Source organism: Manis pentadactyla, chromosome 10 (assembly GCF_030020395.1).
Source record: "Manis pentadactyla isolate mManPen7 chromosome 10, mManPen7.hap1, whole genome shotgun sequence".
NCBI classification, from domain to species: domain Eukaryota; kingdom Metazoa; phylum Chordata; class Mammalia; order Pholidota; family Manidae; genus Manis; species Manis pentadactyla.
The window spans coordinates 19,597,592-19,615,261 of NC_080028.1; the positions used below are offsets into that span (position 1 = coordinate 19,597,592).

The 17,670-nt window shown below is 41.0% G+C and overlaps 1 protein-coding gene across 3 annotated transcripts in view; it reads right to left on the reverse strand.

Annotated features, from left to right (window-relative positions):
* ANO4 (anoctamin 4) overlaps positions 1-17,670 on the reverse strand; it is a 388,767-nt gene that overhangs the window by 67,158 nt on the left and 303,939 nt on the right. For all 3 annotated transcript variants that reach the window (XM_036891459.2, XM_036891457.2, XM_036891460.2), the window contains 5 exons: positions 16,621-16,676; positions 14,235-14,356; positions 10,957-11,091; positions 9,810-9,906; positions 5,554-5,614 (listed from right to left, as the gene is read on the reverse strand). In XM_036891459.2, the coding sequence (XP_036747354.2) occupies positions 5,554-5,614; positions 9,810-9,906; positions 10,957-11,091; positions 14,235-14,356; positions 16,621-16,676 (471 nt within the window). The remainder of the gene's footprint in view (positions 1-5,553; positions 5,615-9,809; positions 9,907-10,956; positions 11,092-14,234; positions 14,357-16,620; positions 16,677-17,670) is intronic.

A 17,670-nucleotide genomic window follows, 5' to 3' on the forward strand; every position in this document is an offset into this window, starting at 1 on the left:
GCTAGGAAAACATATCTAAATATGAAGTTTTTATTCTGTAATTTAGCTCTTTCCTAAAGCCCAATTCTGCATGATATTTTGACTGAACAACTGGAATAGCCTTCTAAGGGGCCTGCCTACCTGTTACCTACTGGTCCCCACTTTCACTGCTCCCCTACCCTGTTGTCAGTTACTTCCCAGACACAAGGGATGATGTCATTCCCCAGCTTAGAAATCAACTGGCTCTCTGTTGCCCGCAAGGTGAAGCTGTGATTCTCTGTGTGGCCCAAATGTCCTGTGATAACCAGAACTTATCCTTCAACATGCACTGTTATGGGCTGAATTATGGACCCCCCCCCCAAATATGTTGTCCTAAGCCCCAAACACAGAATGAGACCTTACTTGGAAATAAGGTAATTGCAGATTAACAGAAATGAGGATATACTGGAGTAGGGTGGACACTTAATCCAATGACCAGTGCCTCATAAGACTGTCCGGGGAAGACCCAGAGACACAGGAAGAATGCAGGTGCAGATGGAGGCAGAGTTCAAAGTGATGCATCTACAAGCCAGGGATGCCCAGGATCGCTGGCTGTCACAAGGATCTAGGACACAGACAGGGGACAGATACCCCTTCAGAGCACTCTAAAGGAACTGATCTTTTTGACACCTGGATTTTGGACTTCTAGATTCCAGACCTGTAATGGAATAAATTTTGTTCCTTTAAGCCACCCAGTTTGTTGGCTTGGTACTTGGTTACTTTGTTACAACACTCTTAAGAAGCTAACACTATGTCCTTATCACACTGAAAGTCATTCCTTCTCAGAGCTTTGCCTGCACCGTTCTCAATTCAGGACCTCCCCAGAACCAAACTCTTTTGCCTGGCAAATTTAAGACTTACTTTAAGGATCTCCTTTTGGGTAAAACCTTTTCTGCTTTTCCTTTTTGCTTCAGGAAGTTGATGGCATGGACCCTCATTGCCCCATTATAAATTGGACTTATCACCCTATGTTATAATTACCAACTGTTGCTTAATATAGTATGAGATTTTTGGGAAAAAAGATCACATCTTACTCATTTTTGTATACCCATTGACAAGTAACAGAATGTACTGTCTGCTCAGCAGTGAAATCTTAATCAATGTATCCTACAGAATGTGCACGACCTGGTTTTTCACACTTTGGAATTTTTCTGCAGTTAGGCAGACTGGATGTGGTTTAAAATCCCGACTCTACTGCTTAGCGACTGCTGGACAACCTTGGGCAAGTTGCATAACCTCTCTGAGCCTCAAAATGCTCATCTGTAAGATGAGGATAGTAACATCTTTCTGGTAGGTTATGACAAATTAATGAGGCATCATAAGTGAACTGTGCCTGTACACCTAGGAGGAATTTAGTAGATGTATATGTTCCTTTGTTTGAATATGCCATCAACATTTTTTGTTGGACATATAGATAAGATCATAACAGATAAACTTCTGCCTTGTATAAATATCTAGAAATAAAAGCCAATTGTTGTAACATTTATTTTTTAAAAAATGAGACAAACTTCATTCACAGATTGCCGATGGGACGATATACAGGATCTTTGAGGTTTCATTAAAATAACCACAATCTTGCTATTTTGATTGGAGCATATTGAGGACCTTAATTTGTTTGTTTACTGGAGATAATTTAATTTTTGGCAACACTAAAAGTGAAAAGAAAAAACAACAAAACGAGGAGGAAGGAGAAGAAAAAAACAAATGAAGAACAGAGGGAGATCATATATTTCCTGACAAGTCTCTGCCAACATCTAGCCCCCTGATGACTCATTTTTTTTCTTCCCTAAGGGAAAGAAGCTAAATTTAAGCCATAACTGTTCGGTCTCTTGAATCTTTCTGAACAAAAATGAACGCTGAGGAAAGGGCTACACTGTGGTTCAGGCCCAGAGCCCCAGGCTCACAGTTTGCCTGCAGGGTCCCCGGGAGGCTCCACTGTCACACACACGTGCACGTGAACCAAGGGGAGTCCTGCCAAGCTTTCTAACCCACACAAAGGGCCTCCCCCGCTGCTGCAGACCGATTGCAAATGGAGCTGGCTTGTTTCTCTGGTGAGCACAGAAAGCAAAAGGCAGCAAACACACATCAATCTGGGCCCTTCGGAGGTCTTGTAAGCCACTTACATCTGTTCTCAGCATTGTGTATCTGGCAATTTCCTGAAAATAAAGTGCATTTGTTTTCTTAAATGTTGTTACTTGTCAATCACAAAGATGATCCTGAGACTACTAAAGTGAGCTCCATTTTCTAAAACATCACCATCACAAAACTGTATAATGGGGCTCAGGATGAGTGTAATACTCCTTTATCTTAAAGTTCAGAGTCCTGAAGCAGAAACAAATGGGCTTGCAAAGAGTTTGTGATCCTAGCAGTGGAGTGAGGAGCTAACACTGCTCACTTTAACCCTCGGCTCTGCCACTTTCTAGCTACTGCCTCAGTCCTTCATCTATCACATAAGCATAATAGTTCCTTCCTCACAGAACTGAGATGATGCTCTACAATGTTTAGGACAGTGTCTAGCACATAGTAAACTCTCAATAAGGGTGTGCTATCATCATAACTGTTACTATTGGCTATTCTGGATTTTTGCAAAAGGCATAGCTCTATCTACAAAGAAACACCTAGGGTAAATCATTCTTTTTTTTTTTAACTAGCACATTTCAGGGAACAATACAAGATTTAAGCAATAAGTTGTCGGCTAAAGCAAAGTAACTAAGGATGAATTATCTCAGGCTTGTTTTGCCTGGGGTAGCCCTAAAGTGTTCCCGTGTGCCAGAGGTTATTACAAAACATTTATCAGATTCTACTGAGTACCCCCCTAGGACCAAGGACTATCAGATCTCTAATCCACCGCCTTGCAACTCAGAAGCTCCCCAGCTCCATGTTCTAGGCAGCCACTGTCAATCAGCTGAGGTCGGCAGGGATAAAATAAAACCTGCTATCCCCAGCATAAGTCATTCCAGTTTACCAAGTAGGGATGCAATCCCCTTTATGATAGTGGTACTGAGGGCTAGTGGGGGAGATTCCTGATCATAGACAAACCTCATTATACCAGAATTTTACTTCTATGTAGTCTCAGAGGATAAACTGTGGGAGAAGAAAACATAAATTCAGTGCAAGTGTATCTAAAATTGGTGAAATATTGAAATGGGTAAGGAGTTTTGTGTATTAGTTCTTCCAGAATTCTACTCCCTACATAGAAGCATTGACTCATTACATGGCAGACCAGCAGCACACAGCAGAGCTTCCCAAGGAAAGAACTGTAGGTCAGCAAGAGGTAATCCATTAAGCCCGTGGTGTGGCTAGGACCGAGCTGCTTAGAGCAGTATTACCCTGGCCATGAGCGGCTTCCTTCAGGTACATCAGTATGTTGTGCAAATATTATAATTATACAAGTGTGCCATGACTTGAAAAAGTTTGGGAGACAATGGTTTAATAAATGATTATATTTTTTCAAGTTGTTTCATTTGTAACCATAGCAAAACTTAAGCATTGGATGACTTACTATACTTCCTGATCATGGTTATCAATACTAATATGTTCTAGAAAAGCCAGATACACATTCTTGATCTGAGAGCTCAGTCCCATAACTAAAACCCTGTTATGATTAGCTTCCTTTGTTTGCAAAGGACAGAGATGGACTAATAGGTAACACAAACAGTGGGGGATTTTTGCAAGTTCTGCCAAAGGAGGCAGGAATCCCACGGAAATTAAAAGACTGGCTTATTCAGACAGGCCGTGGAAGCCAGCAGCTTGAGGGACTTCAGCTACAGGAGACCCTGAATCTTCACACAAACTCCACTAATAACATGACATGCCTACACTTTCCCTCTGCTTCTCTTTGGGGGATTATCTTGCATTTTCTCCCAGTTGGCTTCCAGACTGTCTATTCTGTATCTTTTCCGTTAGTTTTTTTTTGTTTTTGCTTATTTCTAGGTTCTGATTTCTCCTAGCTTCAGCTTGCTCATAATTCCTCCTGATCCCTTCTTCTACCTGACGGTCAGTCTCAATCCCTTTCTCCCACCCTCTCTCCTGTCCTCCGCATCTTTATGTGTCAATTCCGGTTGCTACCTCCCTGTTTTTCTTCATATTTCCCAATCCACATTCTTGAGAACAAGATTCTGGGTGGTCCTGCCAGTTGCTCTTTGGGCAAGGCCTCAGGTTTCCTCCCAGGCCACGTACCAACCTACAGTTTGAGTGATTTGGGGTCAAATGCCCACTGGCTGAGAGGGGCTGTAATACACAGGGTCAATATATGGCTCTTCGACAGAGCTGTGGTGGGTAGGGTGATTTTCCTTTGTAGATCTCTAGGTAGGGAAGACACAGTGTATCTAGAACAAGGCTCCTCAAGAGAATAAGGTTTTATATTTCCACTTGTTAAAGAGACCATGAAAACACATTCATTATCTCATACGAAAATAAATCCTTTTGATAATTTCCTTCTCTTTCCCTTCTTTAACCTATTTATCCAGCCAACAAATATGAATCTCTCTGTCTTCAAAAGAAATGCACGAGGTCTCCAGTGACCGTAATGGTCCTCAACGATCAGTTGTGTATGCAAATCATTATAAATGCCCACAGAATGACATAAACCAGTTGTTATGAAATTCAAAGGAGGGAAACATTTCCTGGCTGGAGAAGATGACAATTCAACTGGACCCTGAAAGATGGGGAAGATTCTGATATGCATTCCAAACACAAGGAACAACATGAACCTAAGCCTTGGGTTAGTAAAGTTTTATAACAGAAGAATTCCGACCCTGGCATTTTAAGTCCTAGAAGAAATGCATAATCGCTGTAGAAAATTCAAAGCAAACTGAAACTACATAGTGTAAAAAGTTTGTCTCATTACTATTCACTTACCTTTCCATGGTTTCTCTCCTCCAAAGGTACCCACCATGAATTGTTTATTATAAATTTATCCAGACTCTTTTCTATGCTACTAAAGCTTTATAATTATTTTACTAGGAAGACACTGTTAAACCCACTTAACAAACAAGTGGGTTAAGTAACTGCTTTGAGTTAAGTAATTCTTTAAGCGAATGTTCCACCACACCTTGTTTTTATGGGGCTGTTGGCTGGAGCTGATACAGAAGGCCTCCAATCAGCCTTGTAAGCAGCTCTTGTTTATAGTGTCATTTTGACCAGAACAGGAAGAAAGCCAGAGGGGGCACTTACAGCTGGAAAAATGGTTCCATTCACAACAGAAAATCCTATACATGAGATGAGTATTCAGGTCTTACCAGACCTTTTGACATAACATAAGTTTTACTTTTGTCTCCAACAGAAGGTAAATTTTACTCTAATAACAGAAGGCTGATGAAATTGTTGAAGCTTTAAGAGAAGAGAATATTTGTACTCCACAATATCACTTTTTAAATAAACCACATGAATTATTTATCAGCTTGTGTTTAATAAAACAGCCAACTGAATCTACTCAAGCTTCTTTCTTTCCCATCTGACAAGGTCAGATTTCCAAAGGAACATATCATAGAGCATATGACAGGGTCCCAGGTTATATGGGTGTAGAACACTTACCCCAGACTGCCATGAAAACAGCAAAGAAGACAGTGGCTCCGTTGTCAAAGAGGTGGGTTACCTGGGAACAGTATGAATCACAGTTATGCTAAATGCTTATATACTATATTCCAATTCACATTTTTTTTCAAGTCCTATAAAAAAATAGCTGTGATGATACAATGAATTTTGCAGTTCTTTGGGAAATATTTCTTTTGTATCATAATCAAGAAGGAGGTTCCTATAACTGTGAAGTAGTTTGGATATTGAAGAGAGAGACTTTGTTCCCTTTATGTGGGTATCATTCAGTTGAACATCTATCAGAAGCCCCAGTAGTGCTACTAATTTCCTTTTGTGCACTATAAAAACTATGTGCAAATACGTATATTGATATATTTATGTTTAAGACCAGGAAGACATTACTGTTACAGATTTAAAGGTTTCTGATTTCCCATGCCTCATTTATTCACTTTGAAAACATGATTATTTTGTTTGGTTAGTTTTAGGCAAATGTTTTCTGGGCTGCCTTCTGATTTCAGCATTATAAAGAAGAAAAAGAAAACTGTTAACAAAATCCACTTCCACCTCTATTAAAGCCTCAGATAATCACTATATTTACCTATTACACATAACACAAAGACAGCTAGCAAATACTTTATTGCTAGAATAATATATTCTATTACAAATGCCACAGTAGAAAGCAAAAATATCTTTTCTTGCTATGAAACTGGCAAGCTCATCTGCCTCTGGGATAAATCAACGAGTGTCATGCCAAATTCAGATGATTACTGATACATTCATAAAGCATAGCCTTTTTTTTTTTTTTTTGGCACTTTATAACTCTCTATAAAGTATACTTTACAGTCCCTTGGAGAATGTGCCAAGTAAAAACAGGTCTTTAACTGTTATATCAGAATGTAAAGAATTTCAAAATTTCCCCAAAGTTTATGCCTTCTCTTTCTTTGGGTGGCATTCAAATACCAACTGGCAGGCAGAAGTCTAAAGCCGATTTATTACAGGTGCCAGAGGGAATGCTGAGTTGTATACTGGGCCCTGAGCATTAAATCCAGCCTGAGTGTCCCAGTGGAGTGTGGTTGGTCTGTGCTAGAAGGATATTTACTGGGAGTCGGTGGAGGTTGAAGCCAGCACCATCAGTGTAGGTTCTGGAAGAGATCGTGGTTGTCAACTGCTTTGCCTGCCCAGATCACCCCACCTCCCTGCTCCCTTCCCCAGTACCAGATCTCTCTGATGCTTGTCACTAGGGGACACAGGGCTCCCAGGACCAACCAGAGTCTCTTCCTGGGACTGATATGCAAACATTTGGAGAGAAACATTTTTCTGCTGCGGTTGCTCGGGAATATGTGAATCAGAAGGAAGGAGTTAAAGGGACTTCTGGTTCCCACTGAGGAGGTAAGCTCGTGTAGGCTGGCGGCTCCCTCTGCCAAAATCCACCCTGGAGAAGCAAGACAGTAGATTCTGGGATCGAACAAAACACAAAAACAAAGACCTTGAGAAGCCCCAGGGGAGATGGAAGGTTGCTTGGAACTGGTGCACATGAGTCTGTGTATTTGAGAGAGAGACAGAGAGACTGAGAAAGAGAGGGAGAGGGAGAGGGAAGTCAGTCGGTTGGCGGGTTCTGGTGGAATATGCAGGGAGTTAAACAGCAGTTCCCAAACACAGTGAGAACACAGCTTAGAGAGACACTTAAACTGTACTCCCGCCTCTCCCTCAGTGGTCACCGGGAAACCAGTGTCCCCTCCCCCAGGAATCAGCTGCCACAGCCACACTACAGGTACTGGTCCTTGGCTACTAGCAGGGATGCTCAGAGCTCTGCCGGGCTGGGCAGAGGGGCTGTCTGGCCAGCTGCCTTTGGGCATTCTCTCCTTAACCAATTTCCCTCAAACTCCAGGGCTGGTAGATTACACTCAAGGGGCAGCATCTCCTATGCTATAAGCAAGCTTAAAGATGAAACTCTGACCCCAAGAGTCTTCTGGAAAAGTGGCACACAGTGGTGCTGGGACCACCATCCTTTCCTCTCAATAAACCCACAAGGACTGACAGCCGAGGGCCTGGCCTCTGAACCTTACCCAAAGTGGTGGATACCTCCAGGGGACAAGCACCCCTAGGCCAAAATAATGAAATATCTGGGGAAGACAGCTGCCTCCAAAAAAAGTTCCAAACTAGGCAACATGCATGTTCTGAAGCAGACTTGCATAAGTGCAGACCAAGACTTTAAAGGAAGCACAACAATGTGCTAAGGAGGTGAAGGAAGAAGATGTAAGCCTGGAGTCACAGCAGTCAGCAGCCACGTTGTCATCGTGTGATGAGAACTGGCCTGCAGAATGGTCATTAGACAGGTGGCCAGAGAGTGACATCTGGGGGCCTGCAAGACCAATTCTAGGTTTTGAGCCTGAGTTCTCAGATAGTGTGAGCTATTCCAGTACCTCTTCCAGCAAAATCAGCCAATAAGTCCCATTCTGCTTAAGCCGGTATGAGCTGGGTTTCTCACCCATGCAAATGCCAGGGTTGCAGATGAAGCATTCTTGATCGGTGGAAAAGCCACTGATTGGGTAGCATCCAGGCTCTAATTTGATCTAATACATCTGTGTATCTTTGATCCCATGAAAATCAGTTTGGTATTTCGAATAAACGTTTCTAAAGGAAATTCTGTATCACTTCAATTCTTTCCTTCTGAGGATACTTAGCCTTCATTTTACTATGTTTCTAGGCATGACCAAATCTAACATCCACAAGTGAAACAGCTTGTAGCCCAATATGACAGGCACATCCCACAGTCAGATCCACTAAGGACCCGCTACTTACTGCTGCTATGTGACCTTGGGTGTACAGTTTTTACCTGAGTCTCTTGAGTAAAATGGGAATAATAATATCTACCTTGAAGTTGCTGTGAGAATTAGAAATGATAAATGTAGGTTACCTAGCTATTTTTATAGCTATAGCCTAGTTATTGTTGTAATGATCACTGCTCCAGATCTTATGTTCAGTAGGATATGACTCTCCAAAGATGACCCTATAAAATATGAGCATTCTAGTCATGATGATCCTTTTAAGGAATTACCATGGATTTCCTAAAGAGAGAGCTTCACTCACAGCATATCTGTCCACATTAAAAACAAAGGAACAAATGTCCCAAAACACCAACAAAAAAACTGGGCTTCTGGGATTCCCAAAAAGCAGGATTTTGACACCTGAGTCAGTTAGACTCAATTTAAGAACTTTAAATGAAATTATATTACTGATGAAACTCTTTTGGTTGAGCCCAAATCTATATTTCCTAAGCTCACTCTGTTAAATTCATCCTCATCCAGTCATGTCTATCTGTATGTTCTCCAAAGGCAGGAATAGTATTTTGTGCTTTTTTGGTCCCTTGCGGCACATACTAAGAGCCCAGATCTTTCTAAAATCACAGCTGGCTGCTGAGGTTTGGGCTCCGCCCACACAGACTGGCCACCTGCAGCGCTAAAGACCTGATGGATGGGCGGGCTGCTGGGTGCCTATCAAACGTTTTTTCATTTAAAATGAACATAACTCTGAAGGGCCAATGGTGTAATTAGATCCAAGCTGTGATTGCAGAGGTTCAATACAATCTGCCAACCCCTTTTATATCCAGATTCTGGGCACGGTGATAGGCAGTGGGTCTTGAAAAGTCTCCATCAGCCCATTGCTTTCATTAGTGACACTGCCTCCAAGTAAAAAAAACTATAGGAATTTGACGAACATGTGCAAGGTCAAGAAAATAAGTAGCTGAACTCGCCTTGAATATAATGACGAAGAGTAGGAAAATGCTGGCATCTCTCATTTCCTAAGATCTTACCATTTGCCAAGGCTCAGTATACATCTTAATCTCATTTCTTCTGAAAATTGCATAAAATAAGCATCATGTTCTCCACTTTACAAATATAAAAACTGAGGCTCAGAGAGGTTAAATGACGTGTTCCTGGACCGAACACGTAGTTCTTTAGGTAGTAAAGAGCAGAGTCAAGATTTGAACATCAGTCTGACTTTAATAACTGTGCTCTTTGTGTGATGTGTATTGCAGCTTCTTGTGATGACAATTAGAGCTGTTACATTTAAAATAAATATATGGTAAATATATATTTAAATCAGAATACTGAACAATGAAAATAAGTCTCTCCTACCATATAAAATTGAGAATCAAAGACCCATAAATGACAGAGAGAATATAGTTACCCTATGTTTTTCAGAAAAGGGTATGTGAAACTCAGTCTACCTAAAATGCTGACATTTGAAATTACCTTGGCATAAACACAGCTGTCTGACAACCTCATGAATGGACAGTATTTATCACACACAGGACACATGATGATATCTGTAGCTTGGCAGACTTCTTTACTGGAAAAGAGAACAGAAAAGGACTGCTTTTTGATGGCATAAGAGCATTTTATTTTTGCTCCAATTTCATTAGAATATTCAACCAGTAAATAAGATCCAATAGATTAAATTTCTGTCCTCAGAACAGTCTTAGCCTTATCTTTCATTATTGTAAACCAGTGCCTGCACATTTCAAGTAATTTGATAAACCTACTTATTTATGAGGCTGTTTCTTGGCTCAACATATAAATAAGTTAAACTCAGGAAAACATATGAAGGAAAACATCAGTTGTTCTACCCCAAATTATACAAAGGTCTTTCACAACGTTGTACAAATATGAAGCAATTTCATACTGCTTCATGGGAAAAACAAGATACCTAAAAGTGCCAGCCTCAATCTCTATTTGAATGATATGTTAAAACTAATATTGGAGAAATAAATTAAAAATGCTAGGGATTAGTTCTAGGAGAAAGCTACATCTCATTAACAACTTCACCAGAAAATGAAATACTTTTGTAGGTGAGAGAATCAGTCAACCACATTTATTATCTAAGATCACCGTCCAGCCTTGCAATAAGATCTCTATGAATACCTGAAACTACCTTCTGGTGAGACAGCCAAGATAACAATCATCCACAATGGATCGTGTTCAAGGCCCCAGCAAGTGGGTGACATGTCTTTCTGACTGAGATTTAAGGGGTCCTTGTAAAAGCACATAATTCATAAAAAGGGATTGTTAAATCACTATTCTGCAGTATTAGCAGAAAGAAAACAGGTGAAAGAGAGCAACTTTCAGCCACTGCACCAAAGTGATTTGTTCTGTGTATGTACAGTGGCTTCTATGTCCATAAGGGTGACCTCTACTTCCTTGGTAGCCAGAGATGATGGTAGTGAGGGCAATGGGTGGAGAGAGCTAGTGCCCTGAGCCTCTTGAATTTCCCCAGGAATGACTGGAAAGGAGGTTCAAAGGAAAGGCTAAGTAAGCAGGCCCACAGTCTGTGAACATCCCCAAAGTTCAACCACCCATTTCTAAAGACAAGCAAAGGCAGCTCACCCAGAGCTCCCCGTACCTGACTCGGCAGTGATCCAGAGTAATGACTCCGTACAAGAAGACAAACAGTCCAATGAAGGCAGCTGGGAAGAGCATGCCCGTGTACCAGCCCAGCCAGGCAAAATACAACCCAATCTTCTCTCCAAAGTACCGCCTGTTTAAGATACAACAGTCTTCAAATTACAAAGTTTAGAGGTAAGCATTGTAACACTTTGCTCAGTCATTTTACTTTGTAGTGGCCTTGCTGATGGACGTGCAGATAAGGTCAGCCGAGAGAACGGAACATTTGACCAAATCTAAGTTCTGGGCTTAAATTTCTTCATCTACTACTGTATATCAGAAACACAACAAACTCTTCCAGGGAAGGACATGATTATATACAGCTTCTTCTGAGAACACAAAATAAACCATGCCCATTCAGGAAGATATGGCACTGTTAATACAGAACCACGAGAAATTGAAAAGTTGGTTTTAATACATCATCTCAACTTCACCATGTCTGAGTGTGTACTTGTTTGTAATCTATGTATTATTATTATATATACTTTCACAAATAAGAAACAAGGTTGTGAAAAACTTCACACATTCAATATTCCAATATTTAGAAGCTTTACAACTAGAATCACAAGATATTACAAAGAACAGAACTCTAATTACTGAGATGAATTGATGCTGAGAGCAACTTTCCCTCTTACATAATACTTTTCACAGGCTTCAACATCTACTTCTACAAATATTTTTCTGAGACTAACCAGCCTGCCTAGGGCCCTGTGAAGTTTGGAAGTGTCCAGGGAATTCCTAGGTTTTTCTTTATTTCTTAAATATCATTAACAATGGGATTGACTTGCGTTAGAATACAACCCAAATTGTGCTTTCTATGTTTCTCAACTGGTACATTTCATTACTGCAAAGTTGCTTCTTAGTCCAATATAAGAATATTCTAATTACTCTTTTCATTTTCATTCTAAACAAATATTGTTAACCATCTATTCCCAAATACTGGCTGCTGCTTTCCTTTCAGAATGCCCATTGGCTCCTAAAAGCATGGAATTATTTATTTATCCTATTTTCCACTGAGACCTTTCTATTCCCAGAAAACTCTTTGAACATACATTCAAATGCACAGATGCATTCTTTCATTCATTCAACAAGTAAAAAAGACCTTCTATGTGGAAAATACCACGCTAGGTGCTAAGAATACAATGGGGAGCAAAATACGCTGGGTCCTTGGTCTTGTGGAGCTGTCAGGCTTGTAGGGCAGATGCACATCAGTCAAAGAAATAAGTTTGTAACTACAAAATTGGGAAAGGGCTACAAAACCGTAGGAAAACAATTCCACAAGCATATAAAACAAGGTCACTTGACCACCCTCATTAGGGAAGACCTCTCAGAGGAGGGGATTATTGTACTGCTGAGTGCAAGTTAACTAGGTGGGGCTGGGGACAGGATAGAGAATTTCCAGCAGAAGAGCAGTAAGTACAAGTTCCCTTTGGTAGGAGGGACCAGGTGAAATAAGGGCACCGTGGCTGGAACACCAATAAGAGGTGAGGCAGGTAAACGCTGGGCCTCAGTGGGGCTTGCAGACCATGTCCTTAGAGAAATGGAAAATCATGAGAGAGTTTGGTCGATCAAGGGACATGATCCGATTCATATCGGAAAAAGATTACTCTGTCTGTGGGGTAGAGATGGATTTGAAGGGGCCAGAGTGGGGAAAGGAGACCAAGTAGGGGCCAGGAGCCATAGGGCAGGCTCCAAGCGGTATGGTGGACGGGATGGCTGGGTGTGGCCAGATTCAAGAGAGAGAAACAAGAGCAAAATCTATAGCCCAAGAACTACGTAAAAGATGAGACTCCCTAGATACTCCACAACTTCATTCTATCCAAATCTTGCTTGCGTTTTTCCCCTCACTTCCCTGTGGCCAACACAAATCCCACTGCCTTTCCAGGGCTCAGTTTTCCAGAACCTTCCAAAGGTGTACTCTGCTACATTCTCTCTTTCATTTTTTGAGTTGTGCAACTGACTGCCTGGGTCACATTCTGCACCTCGCTGTGCATAGTCTTGTATTTTCTAGTTGTTTCAAGTACACAGGGCCTGTTTTCCTGGAGACTGAGTTTCCCGAAGCCGGAGACCATGCCTCCTTGTTTGTCTTTGCCGCTAGTACTTAGGAACGTACTAGAAACACGATGGGCAGTTAATTAGCACACGCTGACAAACTTCAAAGCCTTAAAACCTTGTCATTGGTGGCAGATGTTCTGGCTGCATAAATTTTTGATAGTTTTTAGTCAGCGCAACCTTGTAATACGGGGCCTGAGGCTAAGGAGAGAATTTGCTTTTATTTCCCCACCACCACCATTTTATCATGTACTTAGACTGCTCAAAGGAAAATGATCTCATCTCAAAATATATTCTCCATTCACCCAGATCATCTGGATCATTTGTTAACACCACAAAGAATGGGAACAATTCATGAATGTCCTTGGGCCACAGGAGGAAACACTTGGTAACAAGAACTCTGGCAGGAAGAATGGCTATCCAGGGAACCGAAATGGAAAGTGAGTGGTTTTATTATTTCATTTCTCTCTGGCCTCATTTTTTAAGGGCCCCGGTAAAAGTGAAAGAAATCCAGCTGGTCTAGGAAATGAGATACGACTGTCTCTAAAAGGAATCCATGAAGTGTGGATTGTTGCTACCTCATCTTAATAACCAGTCTCTAAGTAAATAACGAGGCATCAGAGTATAACGCTGCTGTAGTAGAAAGCTGGGCACATAGACAATTTAAAAAGGCAAACACTTTCCCTGCACAGTTATCATAGGTTCAAAGCTGATATCCTTTTTTTGACCTGCAGAATTACAACAATCTATAAAGGTTACTCATTTGAAATGGAAATTAAAATAAGCCTGAAATTCATTAGAATAACAGCACCTCAGATTTCCTACTTACATAATAGTAACTAAGATTCCATTTGTCGCTAATACATGTAGCGTTGCCTCTCTACAAATACTACTGATAATTTGTCAATGACAGTCACATGGACGACCTGCTCCTTATAGGGTGGTCCTGGGGGAGGCCTGACTGATCTCACAGGCCCTGTCCTTTTTGGAGGCCACATCACCTTCATCAGAGGAAGGTCCAGTTTAACAAGAATGACTGAGGTCCCCTGATAAGTTGTCTTCTTGGGATGAACCCGGATTTGAACGAGAGCTGTGTACCTCATAACCGTTTTCTCTTGTCCCAGCTGATGGGCTTCCCTAATCATGCCATGCAAGCCTTGTATTTGCAGCTGGTTAAAAACTCACCTTACAAGATCCAAAGGTTGGTATTTATACCACACGCCCCAGGAGGCCCAGCACTCATAGAGCAAGTGTCGGTGGTTTACCGCTCCGTGGGTTCTAATGGAGTTTTTACTTCTGTAACTTCCCTGGGAGAAAAACACCACTGTCGGTGAGCTAATACAAAAGCCATAAGGAAAAGCTGACAGTAATATTATCTCCCATGGCAGGAGTAGCAATAGGGGTGATACAAGACAGGTGGATCCATATGATTGAAGGGAAAGCAGTTTGATTAGTTATTTGGGACATTATCTTGTGATGATGCTGTAGTAAAAAGCATGTGGCTTGCCAGAATCATGCAGGTTAGAAATGAGTTCAAATTCAGTTCCACTACTTTTTGCCTAGGAGACCTTAAACTCTCTGAGCCTTGGATTCCTGGTTTATAATGGAACTAATGTCTGCCTTGTTAGGTTTCTTCTGTGATTTGAATGAATACAGTGTTTTGCCTGGAGGTGATGCCCAAGACTTATCAACTCTCTTTCGCACTGGTATTGAGACAAGGCAGTGGGTAAACAGCCATAGCTGTACCCTTGTTGCACAGCTTTCTGTGTAAGAAAAACCTAGAACATAAATGCTGGAAGTCACTCAAAATTACAATATTTCAAATCTAATTTAACCTCCTCATGGAATAAATAAGGAGACCAAGGTCCAGAAAGGTGTGGGTTTTCCTGAGTTTGGTTACTGGCAATGCTAATTATTGGCATTAACCTGAGAAGTCCTTTCTTCTTGGAAAGTGAAAGGGGCTGAGAGACAAGAAACTCAGGCTCTAGACTCTGCTCACCCCCCAACTCACTGTGTGACGAGGTGGGCTGACCTTTCTCTAAACCTCTATTTAAATGTTTAACATGAAACAAAGGCCACAGTGTCTGCCTGTCCTGGTCTCCTGCCTCTGAAGGTTGTTATGAGATTGATATAACATCATCAAGTTAGAGTAAAAGGCTGTTACTTTTACTGCTACCGTTACTCATTTGGAGGTTCTCCTCATAGAGCGCAGGACTTCACCGAGGTATGAAAACCCCGGAGTTGGCCTTGAGTTACTCTGTGGGTTTCAGAGCTGCATCCCCTCAGGCAGCCCCGGGCTGGCCACCCACTCACCTACAGACAGTTCTGTTGCTCAGACCCTGTCCTCACCTCAGGCAAGGACTTGGCAGTGGGAGCATGCGCTTCTCACGGAAATCCTCTTTTGGGCACTGTCAGCTAATAATCACAGGAAGCCACATGACATTTCGGGGGGGGGAAACTGTCTTTAGAGTCCAGAATCACCTGTGTGGCTCTAGAAAACCTTTGTGTCAAAATGTTTGCTTCTATCATGCTAGAAGGACCATTCCAAAGGTGTTTCATGGCAGCCTATAAACAGGGCCTCTGACCAAAGCTTCCAGTTTCTTAACAAGTAAGATTTTAAAAAAATTCTATGTCATTCTTTATACCCTTGTAGTGTTTAAAATCAAAAGAGGAAACTGTAAGCCAAGTGAAAAGTATGTTTTGGAAAGATTTGCCATAGGCAGATGGTTGCTACCGTCCTCCAAAGTTTATTGGCAAACTGTTAACATTGTTTTAGTAGGAGACCGCTCTGGAAATTCCTCTAACAGTGGTCTGACCCTGGCTAGTCTGTGAGGTTCTAGAATGCATGGGCTATGAGAGCTACAGGTTTATTCTTTATGTCATACAGTGATGTGTACTTAGTAGGGACTCAAAACATTAAAATGACAATAATCTCTCACCAATCATGGGATTTACATTTCTGTAAACCCATGTGTAAAGAGAACTCTGGGTTAAATAACCCAACTTCTAATGGGGCAAGAGAGGTAAGGGTCATCACAGTTATATTGATAAAAGTCCATTTGTATGACAAAGACTCTAGTAAATAGGTGAATATAAAAATGCCTACATCTTAAATGAGCAAGAGTAGGTACACTAACATTCATTTCTATTTATCACCCTTTGGTTACCAAAGACTTTACAAGATAGCTTCCTCACACTCGTCAAAGAATAGCTATAAATTTCTTCACTGCGGGACTATACATCTCAGGAACACTTTCCCCTTGTGTCTGCTGCCTCATGAAAATTTTTGATGCCTCTTTAATTTTATGACTTGGAGTCCCTCAGCCATTCCTCTGAATTAATGCTGTGTGACTCTTGATTCAAGTAGTCTTGCAATTATATAAAAAGAAAGAAAGAAATCTATGCTTGGGGAGAGACATTACAGTGCAAGTAGGCCCTCCCTAATTACCCACTGAACAAATTAAATTCATTCTGTGTAAAAGTCATATCAACAAATTCAATTAATGATTATCCCTAGAAGCTGATTTCCAAACAAGAAATTGACAGAGAAGGAGAAAAGCCAGGACAATACCTCATGCAGAGGAAATGCAGCTTCATAGGAGCCATTGGTAAGCAAGCGATTCAGACCTAAAACAATGAGAAAGTCCAACTTGAATTAATACCAAGTTTGAATCCTCACAATGTTCAAGAATAGTGTAAGGGTAGTACTTTTTGGAGAAAACAGTCTAGGTTTTCAAAAGTAATTCAAACCCATTTGGCGGCATCAATAGTTCAGAAAGAAAGTTTGACTATCTGCTACGAAATTGGAATCAAGAGCTGAGTCCCCAGGTCTCAATTTTCTCATACATGCAGTGGGGAAGGGTAATGTCTATGTGGATCATTTTTTTTAAAACAGGCCTTGTCAAGGCATAACTTACATATAATAAACAGCACATAGTTAAAACACACACTTTGAGAAGTTTTGACGTATGTGTACACCCATGAAACCATCAGCACGATCAAGATACTAAACATACCCCACCCCTGAAGTTTTACTAAGTTAAACATATTTCTACCACATGACACTTTGTAACCTCCCAGTCCTCCCTGTGCCACCCGCACAGGAAACACTGGTTTGCTTCCTGTCACTGTCAATTAGCTTGTGTTTTATAGTTTCATATAAATGGAATCATATCGTTTTTACTTCTGTCTGAATTCTTTCACTTGGCATAATTATTTTGAGATTCACCATGTTGTAGCTCATTTCACTTTATTGTTGAGTAGTATTCCATCAAATAGATATTTGGTTATTCCCCTGATGAAGACAACCGGGTTGCTTCTAGTATTGAGCTGTTGCCAGTAATGCTGCCATGAGCATTCATGTGCAAGTTTCTGTATGGATATCTGTGCTTTCATTTCTTTTGGGCAAAAGCTTGAAGTGGAATGGCTAGATCATATGGTAGGAATATGCTTAACTTAGAGAAACTGCCAAACTGTTTTCTAACATGCTTGTACAATTTTACACTTCTATCAGCAGTTGTGTGAGTTCAAGTTTCTCCACAACCTTGTCAACACTTGTGATGGTCAGTCTGTAATTTCAGCCATTCTAATAGCTATGTAGTGGCATCTCATTGTGATTTTA